This window comes from Prionailurus bengalensis, chromosome A1, assembly GCF_016509475.1.
Source record: "Prionailurus bengalensis isolate Pbe53 chromosome A1, Fcat_Pben_1.1_paternal_pri, whole genome shotgun sequence".
NCBI classification, from domain to species: domain Eukaryota; kingdom Metazoa; phylum Chordata; class Mammalia; order Carnivora; family Felidae; genus Prionailurus; species Prionailurus bengalensis.
In genome coordinates this window covers 156,834,653-156,850,117 of record NC_057343.1, presented here as the reverse complement: position 1 = coordinate 156,850,117, position 15,465 = coordinate 156,834,653, and the positions used below count along the sequence as shown (strand labels likewise).

The window sequence follows — 15,465 nt, the reverse complement described above, 5'->3', positions numbered from 1 at the left end:
CCACCTTGGAGCTTAAGTGTTATTTTTATTAATAAGCGAAGTGGAACTGAGTAACACATAATAGATATAATTTAGAATGGATTGTGTTAAAAGCAAAATTCTCTCTCCAAAATATTGTCAAACTTCCAATATGGTAAAACCTCATAATATCAAACTTTTTTTTACATTTGTGATACATTTATAAGTCACACTTCTCCACTGACTTCTCTTGACTTATTTGTGAAATCAGAGCTTTCTAATTAAATGAATAATATTAAAAGGAGATGCTTAGGTAGAACTAAGCTGTTTTCAACTGTTCTATAAATACCTATTTAATAAAAATACCATGTACGTTATTATGTTAAGTAGGAACTGAGAGTAAACCGTTGCTTTACTGTAAAAATCATTTAATTTCATTTTGTCATTTAGAACTAGATTTTTACCAGGTTGATTAGCCTAAGGCTCTTTAAAACCTGTTCCTTTTAAAACATTTTAAAATTCAAATTTTATTAATTCATGATTCAGATAGGTAACCTATGGAATCTATTTTCTGATGTTTTCTTTGATTGCAGGAGGCAGAGATATAGTTAAATCTTTCAGAATTTTTCTTTCAGTTCATTTTATTTACCTTTGCACCTCAAATCAGGATACTCTTAACATTTAGTTATTCTCTTTAGGGGTATATATGACTAACAATTTATGAGGTTTGTCATTTTGTGTTTTGGGCTGAAGTTCTTACTCTCCTAATAAGCCCAATAGACAAGTTTTTATCTTATATTTTTAATAAAGTTGTGAAATAAAAATTGTTATTGCTGTGAGTCAATCAGGCCAAATTTAGTTTGTTGCTAATGAGAGGATTTTCTTCAGAGTAAGAAAGAACGGAAGCTTTACAATTTAGTAAGGTGAACTTTATATTTTCACTTAATTATTTATATTAATTCTCAAGGTGAACTTTATATTTTCACTTAATTATTTATATTAATTCTCTTTTAACCAGTCATATCTCTTGTCGTATATGTTTATCATCTCACTTAATTTCTTAAGTCCAGTTCCAAAAGGGTCTGAAATGTGTTCTGGGTAGCTTCTTAGTGTCACCCACTGTACTCCCCCACGCCGCCAGAATAATTTTAGTGCTTTTGTAGTGGTAAAGGGTACCAGTGTTCACTTCTTGTTTAAGGATCAGAAATAAAGCTGAAATGTATGAGATACATTATAAACACACAGCAATTGCTCAATAAATCTCTAAGGTAAATTTATTGCAGAGTGAACATATCTTTTCTGTTGGAAGTACCTCATTGAGAGTGTATATCAGACTTCATTTTCCTTCCTTCTGTGGTCTATTTCTTTGATCATTCCTCCTCACTTTGTTAAAACTTTGTTTAGTTTCTAGATCAATTAGCCCTGAGCTAGAAAAAGTTAGTTAGACTCTAATTCCTTAGAAAGCATTATTCTCTTGGTAGCCAACAATCAATTTCATGAATATATAGTCTTAAAATTATTTTTCTATCTTTTCCATTATGGTTTTATTTTTGTATATCTGGCTTCTTCTTAGGAATTAAAAGAAATCCAGGAAAATTGTCAGTAGTAATTTTTTTCTTTCTGCTATTTCTTTCAAGTAACAGCATACTGTTTCACAGGTAGTGCCAGTATTTATAACAGAGTGTTCTCAGTTTCTGCCTCCTGTAACTAATAACCTTGCTGTCATTCATTTTACTTTTCTATAAGCTATAATCACAAAATACATTCTAGCTGTTATTTTGCACAAACTGTTATCTGTTAGATCAATTAAGAAAATTTAAAAAAGTATATTTTACCTTTATTGGTTCTTTCTCTCATACTATTCCTTTCTTTAGGTACATTCTGACCTATATAATTTTCTTTCCCTGTGAATAATTTCTTATAGTGTGTTTTGCAAGGCAGTTCTACTTGCAAAAAAATTCCCTCAATTTTTTTTTTGTCTGAGAAAGTCTGTTTCTCTTTCATTTTTGAAGCATGATTTTATTGGATACAGAATTTGAGATTGATGGGTTTTTTTCTTTCAACACTCAATATTTCAGTCCTCTTGCTTACATTGTTTCTAAGAGAAGTGTGATGTAATTCTTATCCTTTTTCTTCTGTAGCTAAATTCCCCCACATTCCCCACTTCTCCGAATCCCCCTTGTCCCTGGTGTACCTTCTTTCCCGATACTCTTTTTGTATTTGGTTTTGTGTAGTTTTAATATGATAAAACTAGTTATTGTTTTTGGTACTTATCTTTTTTGGAGTTCTCTATACTACCTGGATCTGTAGTTTTGTGTCTGTCATTAACTTTGGGAAATTCTGAGCCATTATTTTACTTCACATAGTTCTTTTATTCCTTTCTTTTTATCCTCCTTCGGGTATTCCCATTATACATATGTTAAACCTGTTACAGTTGTCCCACTCACATAAACTGTTCCACTTTTTCATTGTTTTTTTTTTTTTTTTTTTTTTCTCTTTACATTTTTGTTTTGGAACTGTCTATTGACATATCTGGAAACTCTGATTCTTTTTTTTTTCCCCCTCAGCCATGTCCAATTTATTGATGAGTGCATGAAAGGCATTCTTTATTTTTGTTATGTGTTTTTTATTTAGCATTTATTTTTTATTCTTTCATAGAGTTTCCATCTCTCTGCTTACATATTTACCTATTCTTTTATGTTGCCCACTTTTTCCAGTAAATTCTTCAGCATGTAATCATAGTTGTTTTAAATTCTAAGTCTGATAATTCCAAATTTTCTGCCCTGAGTCTGGTTCTGATGCTAGATTTATGTCTTCAGACTGTTTCTTTTTGTCTTTTATTATGGCTGGTTATTTTTTGTTGAAAGCTGGGCATGCTGTTTTGGGTAAAAGGAACTTTGGTAGATGGATCATTAGTTTGAAGTTTTATGTTTACCTGGCTAAGAGTTAGGTTGTGTTTTCTATTTGCTATATAGCTCTCATGTCCAAGGCTAAAATTTCCTCTTCTTAGTTTCTATCTTCCTTCTTTGAGTTTTCCTAGAGACCTTAAATAGGGTGTGACTCCTACAGTTCTTTAGCTATAACTCCCTGTCATTTTATAGGAACACTACAGATCTGAGGATCATGTAGTGAGGTGTGGGAGGAAATATTCTATTCTTCATTAGGTCTCAGTCTTTTAGGGAGCCTGAATTGGGCATTTCCCTTCCCTCATGTCAATTAGGCTCTGGTAAAATAGTTTCTCTTATGGGCAGGCCTTATTAAGGAAGACAGAAAGGTCTAGAATATTTTTAAATGATTACTTTTCCCTTACACACTGCTAGAAGCAAAAAGGGATTTTTCTCTAGTCTTCACAGAGAGAACCTAGTAGGGCTCCTAGAAATAAAATTCACGAAAGTTTGGAGACTCTGTCTTTAAGGCTGTACCCCTACTGTTTTTAATTCTTAAGCTAGTGTTTGAATTGTTTTATATTATGGTGTAGAGGAAAGTTGAGAATTAATTGTAATATTGTATTTCATATTGACTTAAGGTATGAACTGCTGAAATAGTTTAATTATTGAATTCTCAAATTACGTCTCTGAAGTATTTTGCTTAGTGGTAGAAGTCATTTGGGTTTGAACTAAGTTTAATTGTTTTTATTATTGCTTTAAATGTAAGGATCTTTTGTGATTCATAGGTAATAGGAAATTTTTGGAAATTATAAGCTACTCATTTTAGCTAATCTCATTTAGTTATTTTTCTTGAAGTGGCAGAGCATTATATGACTTCATACATACTTTTGTCTGACCCTACATATTTTTAGTTTATTTTTTCCAGTTTACAACACTGCTGCCTTCGGGTAACAGTATAATGAACATAATTTTGACTACTACATTAAGATATGGGAATACTATTTGATTAGTAACTATTAAATACTGCCTCATACTAGTATAGTGAGTGTTGTAGTGTTTGAAATTATCATTATTAGTCAAGGAAGTGATGTTCTAGCATGCATCTACTATACTCTTTCAAAATGAATTAATACATATACATAGAAGAGAGGATTTTCACCTCCTTCAAGACATCTTAATTTTCTGGGGCGCCTGGGTGGCGCAGTCGGTTAAGCGTCCGACTTCAGCCAGGTCACGATCTCGCGGTCCGTGAGTTCGAGCCCCACGTCGGGCTCTGGGCTGATGGCTCAGAGCCTGGAGCCTGTTTCCAATTCTGTGTCTCCCTCTCTCTCTGCCCCTCCCCCGTTCATGCTCTGTCTCTCTCTGTCCCAAAAATAAATAAACGTTGAAAAAAAAAAAAAAATTTAAGACATCTTAATTTTCTAAAAAAAAATCATCTTCTTATTTTGCTTCATAAAATTTGAGTTTTAATTATGTTGCTGCTAAAATTATCCTCTGAGATATTGTGCATAGATGATTAAAGATTTTTTTTTTTGAGGGAACGACACTCCTTAAAATGACCATTGAAATCTATTAAATCATTGCTTTTACTCAGCATCTCTTTCCTGTTCTTCATAGAAATAGTACATTAGCTTTCTAGTTTTATGGTAACAAATTACTGTAAATTCAATGGCTTAAAACCACACAAATATACTACCTCCTACTTCTGTAGGTCAGAGGTCCAGTATGATTGTCACCAGACTGAAATCAAGGTATGCACAGGCTATATTCCTTTTTGGAGGCTCTAGGAGAGAATCCACTTACTGCTTATTTGAGTTGTTGGCAGAATTCAGTTCCTTGTAAATACAGAACTGAGGTCTTCTTTTCTTACTGGCTGTTTAAAGGTTATCGTGCCTTTTAGAAGCCACCACATTTGGTTTATGGTCTCCTTCCTCCAACTTCAAAACCAGCAATGACCATTCAAGGTCTTTTCACTTTACATCCCTTTCTTCTTCTATGATCTTCCACTTTTAAGGAGTTAAAGGATTAGATTGGGCCAATTTGGATAATCCAGGAAAATCTCCCCATCTCTGGTCCTTCACCTTAATCATATCTGCAAAGTTCCTTTTACCATGTAACAGAAAATATGAATAGGTTTCTGGAGTTAGAGTGTGGACATCTTTGGGGAACTGTGTTTCTGCCTGCTGCAAACAATAATACTAATTGGTGCCAGATTTTTCTGGAATAATTTTCCTTTTTTTTTGTTTAGAATACCTCTGACCTTTCACTTTTTGATTCAGTAAATACAAAAGAGCTGTTAGAATTTAGTCAAGATACAAATTCCTATATGGAAATACAAATCAGATACTATTCCTATATGGAAATTGTAGGGAAATAGGTTCTAGAAACACTGAAAAAAGCAGAGTATTGCCTTGAAAAGCAGAAAGTCCTTGTATATTTTTGTGAGTTTATATTAAGTGGCCCTAAATTTTAGTATTAAGGTTCACAGTTATTAAGGTACACAGCAGCAAGTACACAGTATTAAGGTACACAGCAGCAAGAAGTATGCCATCACAGGTAATCAGTAAGAAGTCTCCAAATTTAGTATCAAAACTTTTCAGTTATGAAATAAGTAAGTACTAGGGATGTAGTGTACAACATGATCACTATGTCGGATACATAGAGGAGTTTTTAAGAGAATAAATCCTAAGGGTTCTCATCACAAGGAGAAAGTTTTTTTCCTTTTTAAAATTTTTGTTCTTTATTTTCTTTTTGTTTTATCTACCTGAGAAGTTGGAGGTTAGCCGAACCTGTTGTAATCATCTCACAGTATATGTAGATGAAACCATCATGCTGTAATGCCTTAAACTTACAGAGATGCATGTCAATTATTTCTCAATAAAACTGGAGGGAAAACATTCAAAGATAGAAACTCATTCAGAGTAATAACATAATAATTCATGTGGGTTTTGATAATGGATGACATTACATCTTAATGTGTTTTTTCCCCCCCCTACCTAGATCATCACGAAATATGTATATGAGCTCCTGGAAAAGGACTGTAATTTGAAAAAAATCTCTATACCAGTAAGTCCTGTTTTTAAAAATGCTTAAACTTCCAAATGAGTTAGTTTTCAATTCAGGAGAAAATGGTTATATTAGTTTAACTGTGGTAAGTTTAAATGTTAAGGTTCTAATATGTTGATATTGATAATGATAATATTAAATACATCTGTATACCGCATTTCATTGTGCACAATAGTTCTTTGAAAGTAGTACTTTTAAATGTAGAGGCAAAAAATACTAATAACCAGACTTTTTTGAAAAAGGTGATGCATTTAAAAGGACTACCCCATCTGCCCGTTCTCGTTTAATTTATATAATTTATTTTTACTTACATATTTGAAGTAAACTAAGGTACTTATTGTTGCACTACAAATACACCATCTCTTTAAATATTTCTTGATTGTTTATATTTTCATGTCCATGTTATTTCCTCTGGATATTCCCACATTCATTCCTCATGCTTCCTGGTTTTTGCAGAGCATTCTTTTCAAATTTTATACATTTTGCCATTTTATAGTTGAAAAAGTTTGAGATTTGTTCTCAGTATCAAATTTGCAAAAAAGTGTTTTAATGTAAAACCTGAAATAGTAAGCAAAAAACTGAAGAAATAGTTATCTTATATGTGAAATGATGGTGGTACTAGATTACATGATCCTTGATATTGCTGACAACTCTCTGATTTTATGATATATAAAAATCTGGAAGGCTTAATGAATAATTAATTTAAGGCACAAAACTGTGCATATAATTACTTTGTTTACGTGAAATTTTGCATGAGATTTTTAAATTCCTTGGATAATGTTACTCTATGAATTGGAGCGTTTGAGGATTTCTTAATAATATTTATCCTCACAAATTAATTCATACTTCAATATTTAAAAGGAAAATCTATCTTATATTTAGTTTTACATAAGTAAGCTAAAATGCTAGGTCACAATGCTAATCATTTATTCATTTATTCAACAAATATTTGTTTAAGTGTCTTTTAGGTGCTGGGCACTGTTCCAAGTGCTTGTGATATACTAGTGAATAATATATCATTCTGTGCAATAGCTACACTAACCCTCATTTATTTGGAAACTTTTCTTCCTTTTGTTCAGTCTACCTTTCGTGTTAATTTTATTTCTTTCAAAGTTTCTGAAGAATGATATTTAAAGAGACTTAGGTTTATTTATTGTTACAACACAATTAATATTGAGTCATTTAACTCTATAATACATGCAGTTACACGGAACTTTTAAACTCACTTCTGTCCCTTAGATTTCCAGGAGAAATCAGAAGATATTTGGCCTATAGATTATGTTATATGATTAAGTTTTACTATTTTATTTATAGAAAGCCTGGGATGAGGTTTAAGAAGACTTTGTTTTATAGATCTGATTATTTTCCTCTCATTTAAATTTAGACTATAAAGCTAATTAACATAGAAAAAGCTTTACACTAAATGAGACGTATAGTGTCATGTCCATTTTTGGTTAGCAAAGATTTCCTATTTTCATGAACTGAAAAGAAACCAAAGTTTTTTGGTTTGTTTTAGGAAATTAATATCTCTCCTCAAATTGTCGTCATATATTTTGTATAGTTGTGAAATTTTTCTTGTGTAATTATTTTCTCCTGAGTTCTCTTAAATCCCAAAGCCAGCATTGAAAGTGTCTTTTGTTTTGTTTTGTTTTGTTTTGTTTTGTTTTGTTTTGTTTTGTTTTGTATCAGAGTTGTTCTTTTTATTATAGGAATAGCACCAAAGTTTTTTTTTCTCTGATGATGAACTAAGTTTTAGTTTTATAGAACTATTTAATAAGGAAAGAGAGACTCTTCTCTTTTCTTCCCTTTTTTTTTCTTTTCATAAATAACAACACCCTGTGGAAACCCATGATATGATGGTAAAGATTATGATCATGTATTATGTTTACTCCCTACCCTACATATATTTTCATGTACACATTATTCTCAATTGTAGTGTCTCACACTTGTATAGAATTTTAGATTACATAAATTAGTAACTTGATTATAAATTTTTGTTCATTTTATTCAGTCATATTTAAATAATCATCACAATTAGTGGGGTTCATGAGTATCCTAAAGTGAATGATTAACTGCTAAAAATTGTTCTCACTGATCAGTTGGTCTTTGAATTTGACTGGTCAATAAAGTGAGGTAGTGCACTAGAATGACTTTTATATGCACTCCTTAATGAAAGCTCAGTTAATGAATTACCACTGTTTGAAGACAATGGCCTGAACAGCCAGTTTCAAACTCAATTAAGCTAATGATGAAAATTATGTTTTAACCATATAGATATTGTACTGGTTAAACTCAGCACTAACTTTATACAGAGAAAGTTATAGATACCAACTTTAAGAATTCTGTGTTGAATTCAGATGAATATAAGCCAGTGACTATCTCAAATACTGCTCTTACTCCTTAATCATTAATACCACTACATTTGTCATTTTCATTGTTTTTTTTTTTCCCCCTGAATATTCTGGTGTTTTCATGTTTTTAAAGTCAGTTCTTCTGCACGTTCCAGTAAAACTTTTATTCATCTATTCACGGCTACCTTAATTTGCAGCCCTTTAAATATTCTTGAACAGCATTGTAATATAAAAAACACGTCTTTATCTTCTGAAAATAAGCACTCTTCCAGTTTTCAGGTGATTACTGTGGAATTTAAAGTGCCAACATTCCATTGCTTAAAAAGTTGACTCAGTTCCTTGTTAACAGGGTACTTAGTCAAAAAGAGAAAGAAATAGTGATCAGAACCTACTAGAAAGTCTATATCTTTAGAGTTTTGGGTTTTTTTTTTATTGGTTTGTTTTTTCTATTAAGATAAACAGATGTCCATTTGCATAGCCATTCCAGGATCCGTTAAGGCCTCAATGATTTTAAGAGGTATTTTATTTGTGCACATTTAGGCATACTCTTTGGTAAATGAATGACTGGGAACCTCTTTGACCTCTGTTTTATTATACACTGACAGCTTTGCTGTTGAATTTTTCTTCTTACCACTTCCCTTTTTTAAAAAAGCCATTTTAACGAGTGATTCCTCTCTTTTTATATAACATTCTTTGGTAAAAAGGAATTTTCTTCTCACATTTGGTTTTCTCCATCTCTCATCTACTTCCCTTCCTCTCACTTCAGTCAGACCTGCTGTCAGCATCATAATCTGGACATCGCATGCAAGAGAAGCTAATGTGACTGCTTGACACTTCATACTTCTGTTCCTGCATACTTAATTGCTACTAATATACAGCTATGTTTTTTTTAAATTTTTTTAATGTTTATTTTTGAGAGACAGAGCGTGAGTGAGGGAGGGGCAGAGAGAGATGGAGACAGAATCCAAAGCAGAATCCAATCTCTGAGCTGTCAGCACAGAGCCTGATGCGATGCTCAGACCACAAACTGTGAGATCATGACCTGAGCTGAAGTTGGACACTTAACCAAGTGAGCCACCAGGCACCCCCACAGTTATATCTTTTTAATTCTTAGCATTGTGTAGCTCTTTTAAAATTTCTTATAGTCATATATCATTTTCATCTCCATATATGCTTTCTGAATCAGGCAAGTATTATAATAAGAAGACTCATTATTTAGTTAAATACCTTTTATTTAAAGGAGGTCACTGGTGATGCTTGATAACATTCCTTATTCCAAAAGTTTATTCATTCCTTTATTTACTGAGTGCCTACAATGTGCCAGCCTCTCCTTTAGGCATAGTGAATGTAGCTGGATCCAAACAGAAAAGTCCATGCCTTCCTGGACTTGCATTCTAGTGGTGGGAAAAGATGGTTAATAAACAATTACAATACATATATAAAGTAAAGCATGCAATATATTAGACTGTGCTAGGTACTATGAAGGAAAATAAAACAGAATGGGGCTAGAGAATTCTCGGGGAGGTATTTAAAATAGGGTGGTCAGGAAAGGCTTCACTGAGGGAGGGATATTTTTCCAGCCCTGTGGCTGTGCTCTTCTTGCTGAAATAATTGCTCTTTGTGCTGTTTACACAAATGGCTACCAGTCTGTTTTAGAATTAGAGAAATTTTAATATTTTTCTCTTCCCAGGAATAGTGACTGGGAACATTTAGAATCTAGGACATTTTTTTTTTGGTGTCCAGAGTTTTTGTCTATTTTTTAGTTTCATAAATTTATGAATATCTAATATTGATAAGTGAAGAGCTGTTTCATTATATAGTATGTGGATTGACCTTCTTTATTTGAGGATGTATATGACCAGGCACCTAGACTTTAGCTTCTGGCTCTGACATCTGCACAAGAGCTTCCATTTCTAGTTGATAAGGTTATAGGAATACATAAATAACATTCCTTCAGAAAATAATTGTTATATGAGCCTGTGTTCACATTCTGAAGAAAATTTCAAAGGCCACTGACATAGAATAGTAGGTGATTGAATTTTTAAATAGTTCCCTCTCTCCCCTTTTAATAACTTAGTAGTATTCCTGGGTAATATGTGATTTTCCAATAGGTATATCATCCTATTGGGTTTTTCTGTTTTCTATTATAGGTGCAATATACTTCTGTGATAGAATTATAGTGTGATTTGGGGCAAGTTATTTAAACTCCTTAGGCCTCAATTTCCTTATCTGTAAATGAGTATAATAATAGTACAACCTTAATGAGATTGTGATTGAGAGAAACATTTACCATAGTATCTAGACCATAGGAAGCTTTAAAAAAAATCAGTTATTCTCATTTGTATTATAATACTAAACCTATAATATAAAGAGATATATTTCAAATATTCTTTTGCATATTACTCTCATGTCTTTTATGCTCACCCACCTCATGTGTAATTGTTAATCTCTAATAAATAATGAATATTTTAATTTTTTAAAGGTTTTTACTTCTATAATTCTGGAATAGCCATTCTATAATTTATGGTAGCCATGAGTTGTTTTCTCATTTATGCCTTTGCTTGATCAGAAAACATTTATTTATTACTTAATTTTTTTTAATTACAGGTAGATGCCACTGAGAGTGAACCAAAGAGTTTTATCTTTATGAGTGAGGATGCTTTGACAAATCCACAGAAACTGATGGTTTTAATTCATGGTAGTGGTGTTGTCAGGGCAGGTCAGTGGGCTAGAAGGCTTATTATAAATGAAGATCTGGACAGTGGCACACAGATACCTTTTATTAAGAGAGCTATGGATGTAAGTGCAATTTCTTTTATATTTTTTTGACATTTTATAGCTCTGTTTTATTATAAGTTATTTTATCCTGTCTCTTCAAAAGTACATTCTAAACATCATCCTATCTTTAAATTGTTTTTTATTTGTCGTGAAAAATTATCCTGTATTATTTTGCAGTTACAATGAAAAAATGGTATCTTAAGTGTACACAAATGTAGATAATGTCTTTGAGATGAATATTTTTATTCTAAATTTATTATTATGTGATATATCACTTAAATTATCAAATATTTATCAGTATTATTTAAAATACTTATAAAAAATACCAATATGGCTTTTGGAAATCGTTGCCTACTTAAGTTAGAAGCTAAAGGAAATCTACTTGAAATTAATCTCTTATTCTTTAAAAGAAGAGTTAGAATAAGTCAGTGTTTGTTATTTCTTTTAAAAACACCAGAGCTCACAAATAAAATGCTTTAAGCATTAGACAAAGACCTGTAAAATGGTAAATTGAAATATTTACTGAAATACTTTATTCTTATTTGAGTTCTACCTTTTCAGAAACTGGTATTTTAAAATTGTATTCAAGGTTTTCTTTCCTATAATCGGGAAATTGTTTTTTTCTCACCTAGCGTTGTTAGATCTTAATGTTTGGCTGCTTTTTTTTTGTTTGTTTTTTATTTAACTGTCTCATTCTTAAGTTCTTCAGTGAACAGGCAAATTTTGCAAAGTATATGTTTCTTTCAGATATGAAAAGAGATTTTCTTCAGAAAAAAGGAAAGTGCTATCTTGTAGAAAAAGATTTAATTTAAGAACTTAAAGTTATTTAGGAATATATGTGTACATGTATGCATTATAGGAGCTACATTATTACATTTTTGTAATTACAATGGGAGAGGAATTGTTTGAAACATTGATGATTGCAAAGGTCAAACATATGTTTCCTGCTCTGTTACCTCTGAAATGATAAAATTAAGGCCCAGCCCAGCTGGACTTTATTTTTATTAATAGATTTTAAGGCCCTTAAAATGCTTCAAGTAGAATTTCTTGGGTTAATTGTGTATTGTTTTTTCAGCCTTCATGGATATGCAGAGAACAAAAGACATTACTTTGATTGGTTACAAACTTCAACAGTACTTTTTTAGTATTATTTAAGTAAACTATAGTAGAATTTAAGTAAAATAAAGTTTAGGGTGAAGGACCTAAAATATTGTATTATTTAAACATTTATATCTCTAGTTATGAATCATGAAATTACCTTTCTGTCTGACACATTAGTTTTTGGTTAGAAGAGATCCTATCAGTGGTTTTGAGAACATTTTATGTGAAATGTGATCACAATTCACTGTATATTTGAAAATATAATTGAGTAAAGAAAATTCGATGTGTTTGTACATATAAATGCCTAGTGAAATATTTTATGTCATTACGTTGTCCTGCTAATAGATCAACTAAGCCTTTCCTTTCCTAGTTTCATTGTTGTGTAAGATTTTTCAAGGTGAAAGACTATGGTAAGTCATGCCAAACATCTGTGAATAAGCTATCTGTTGGTTTCCCAAACAGGAGGGAGGAAGTTTGTTGGTAACATTAGACTCGTCAGTCATTTTGTTCTTATAAGTAGAAGTGTAGTGTTTGGAGACTAACAGCATTTCACTGCCTTGACTGTTTTCTGCTTTTCCCAATAATAGGAACTCATGATTCCTTAAAAACAAACAAACAAAAAACAAAACAAAACAAACAAAAAAACAAAAAAAACAAAAAAACAAAAAAAACCCCAGCTGATTTCTAAGTACTTTAGTGTATTTAGAATTTATATGTTGTGTACTTTGAAAATTTTAATTGATGTACTTTTTTCTTTTTGTTTTATATTAAGAACCTGAATATGAACTTTATTGTGGTAAATTTCTACCTGGTAAATATTTAAAAATGGGTATCTCTTTAATCTAGATAAAGTGATTTGTTACTCTGGTTTTGCCTTTTCATGGTATTTCTCCACAAGTTCTTTAAGGACTAGTGTGGGGGGGAGGGGCGGGAGGAGACTGGAGGGAAAGGGGTTGTATTCTAGGTAGCAAGCACAGGAAGACTAATGTGAAGGAGAAGAGCTACTTCATCCTTACCTTTTAGTCAGATCAGCTCTATTTGTTTTTATTTTGTGGACTTTTTTCTAAAATCGTTTTTAAAGAAATGTTTCCAAAGTTTACAAAAGACTGGAAGCCACTACTCCTTTCTTCATGATCTGTCAGTTTTTCATATTACAAGTGAAGTAAATTCTGATATTCTTCAGGATAGACAATATGATCTACTTAGTATGGTTTATAATATTTCTGCTATGGCACCTCTTCCTCGAGCTCACCCACTCTCACTCTCTAGTGTAGAGTGTACTCTTGCATTAGTAAGCTTTCCTGCTTTCACAGCTGTAAAAAACAATTTCTGCTATATCCCTTACAGATTTTTAGGATAAGATTACAGTCCTAATATTGAAGTCATAGCACTGTAAGATTAAAACTTTTTCCCACCAGTGAAACCCTGCTTCTAAGTGGACTGTTTTGTTAACAACAACTACAACAACAACAAATAGGTTTAAATCTATGGAGCCACTTTTGTTGAAGCTGGGGTGAGGATTGGAAAACTTCTATAAGGACCCCTGAGATTTCTTCCTGAACCCTAGGGCTCCATAGATCACAGTTTGAAAATAATAACAGATATTTCAGTCCTTGCATTTTAGATATGTCAGAACTTTATTGTAAAAAAATTATTAAGATTTCATGTTGGAGAAATAGTACATATCAGATACTGTCCCCACAGCTTCTGAGGTTACCATAGCTCATATTTTTAGTGTTTAACAGTCTTCATTGCATATCATATTACTTGGATTAAGAAACTGTATATCATATAGCCAAGTACTAATTATTCAGTGTTTGTGCAGTTTGAGAGTTACTCATACGTGTTTCTTCTTTGATCTTTTCTTATGTGGATCTTTCTAGGCATTTCAGTTGGTCTCTGTAAAATGGGCAAGGAAAGTAAAGTCATTACGTTACTTGAAGTCATTTAATTACTAATTGCAGATATAGAACAAGGGTGCAGAATTTAAGGAGTCAGTCACTGTCAGGGTTGTGCAGTATTTGTAGGACCCCGAGGATGAGTGCCTCCTTAAATTTTGCATCCTAGGCACCTCTCTGATCTCTCCCTGTCCACGCTTTGACTAATTGAGATGTACTGTCAAAAAGTTTTATGGAGAGTAGTTTGGGAGCCAATAGTCTATAGAGCCAAATTTTACCATGTATCAGAATCACGTGGACGGCTGGTGAAACACAAATTGCCTTTTCCCGAAACCCGATTTTGATGCAGAAGGGTCTGGTTGGGGCCTGAGAATGTACATTTCTAAGACCATACCAGTGTTGTGTATGCTGCTAATCTGAGCACAATATTAAAACCTCTGGTATAGGTAACACTCTTTGGATGGTTGAGGTTAATTTATAATTTTCAGACTCTAAGTATAATGGATGAGGTAGAACTTGATGGCGATTATATTTAGTAAAAGTGTAAGAAGTTCTAGAAAATGTTTTATAATTAAATCAGTAGAGAAATAAAAGTTTAAATTATGAAGAATACTTTCAAAATACTATGTAACTGATGTACTCAAGATGACAAAGTTTGTTGATTTTAATAATTTTTTAAGAAGTCTGATTACTTCACTAAGGCTAAATTTTCCTAATTTCTCATAGCTGGATTATTTAGAAGAATCTGATGTTTCCATAATTACTTAATTTTACCATGCATGTAATCTAAAAGTCAGGTAAGGGGTGCTTGGGTGGCTCAGTTGGTTAATAAGCAACCAACCAACTCTTTATTTCAGCTCAGGTTGTAATTTTGCAGTTTGTGAGATCGAGCCTGCATGTAGCTCAGCGCTGGTCTTGCACTGACAACACGGAGCCTGCTTGGTATTCTCTTTCTCCTCTCTTTCTGCCCCTCACCCCACTCACATGTGCTCTCTTTCTCAAAATAAATAAACTTTAAAAAAATTATAAGTAAAGTAAAATCAAAAGGCATATATCAAAATGGTGATTATCCTTTGCTAATCCTTCCTCATTTATTCTGTTCCTAGATATAGTCTGTCAGTAGTTTTGGAGTTACTTATATGTTCCATGTCCATATTTTTAAATTATAAGGCTGTTCTTTTGATTTATCAGTCACTTGATATTAGTCTTGTGTACTTAAGGTACACAGGAATCTCTTTCCCATCATCACAGTTTTTGGATTCAATCAGCAATCAGGCTTTGCAATATTACTCTTACTTCAGTACTGTTTATGGCTGAGCCAGATAGGTACTATGGTTACATTTCATTTTTGCTAAAGTTTTTTTCATGGAATTGATAACTTCTTTCCTTTCAATTTTCTTTGTAATAATTGTTAATTGAGATCTT

The 15,465-nt window shown here is 32.2% G+C and overlaps 1 protein-coding gene across 8 annotated transcripts in view; it reads left to right on the top strand.

The window, feature by feature from the left end:
* The window catches only part of FAM172A (family with sequence similarity 172 member A), a 429,997-nt gene that overhangs the window by 100,238 nt on the left and 314,294 nt on the right, over positions 1-15,465 (top strand). For 5 of the 8 annotated variants that reach the window (XM_043593699.1, XM_043593680.1, XM_043593690.1 and 2 more), the window contains 2 exons: positions 5,847-5,912; positions 10,871-11,062. The exons of 2 other annotated variants lie outside the window; for them this stretch is intronic. In XM_043593699.1, coding sequence (XP_043449634.1) covers positions 5,847-5,912; positions 10,871-11,062 — 258 coding nt within the window. The remainder of the gene's footprint in view (positions 1-5,846; positions 5,913-10,870; positions 11,063-15,465) is intronic. One more of the 8 variants, XM_043593714.1, reaches the window with a different exon arrangement.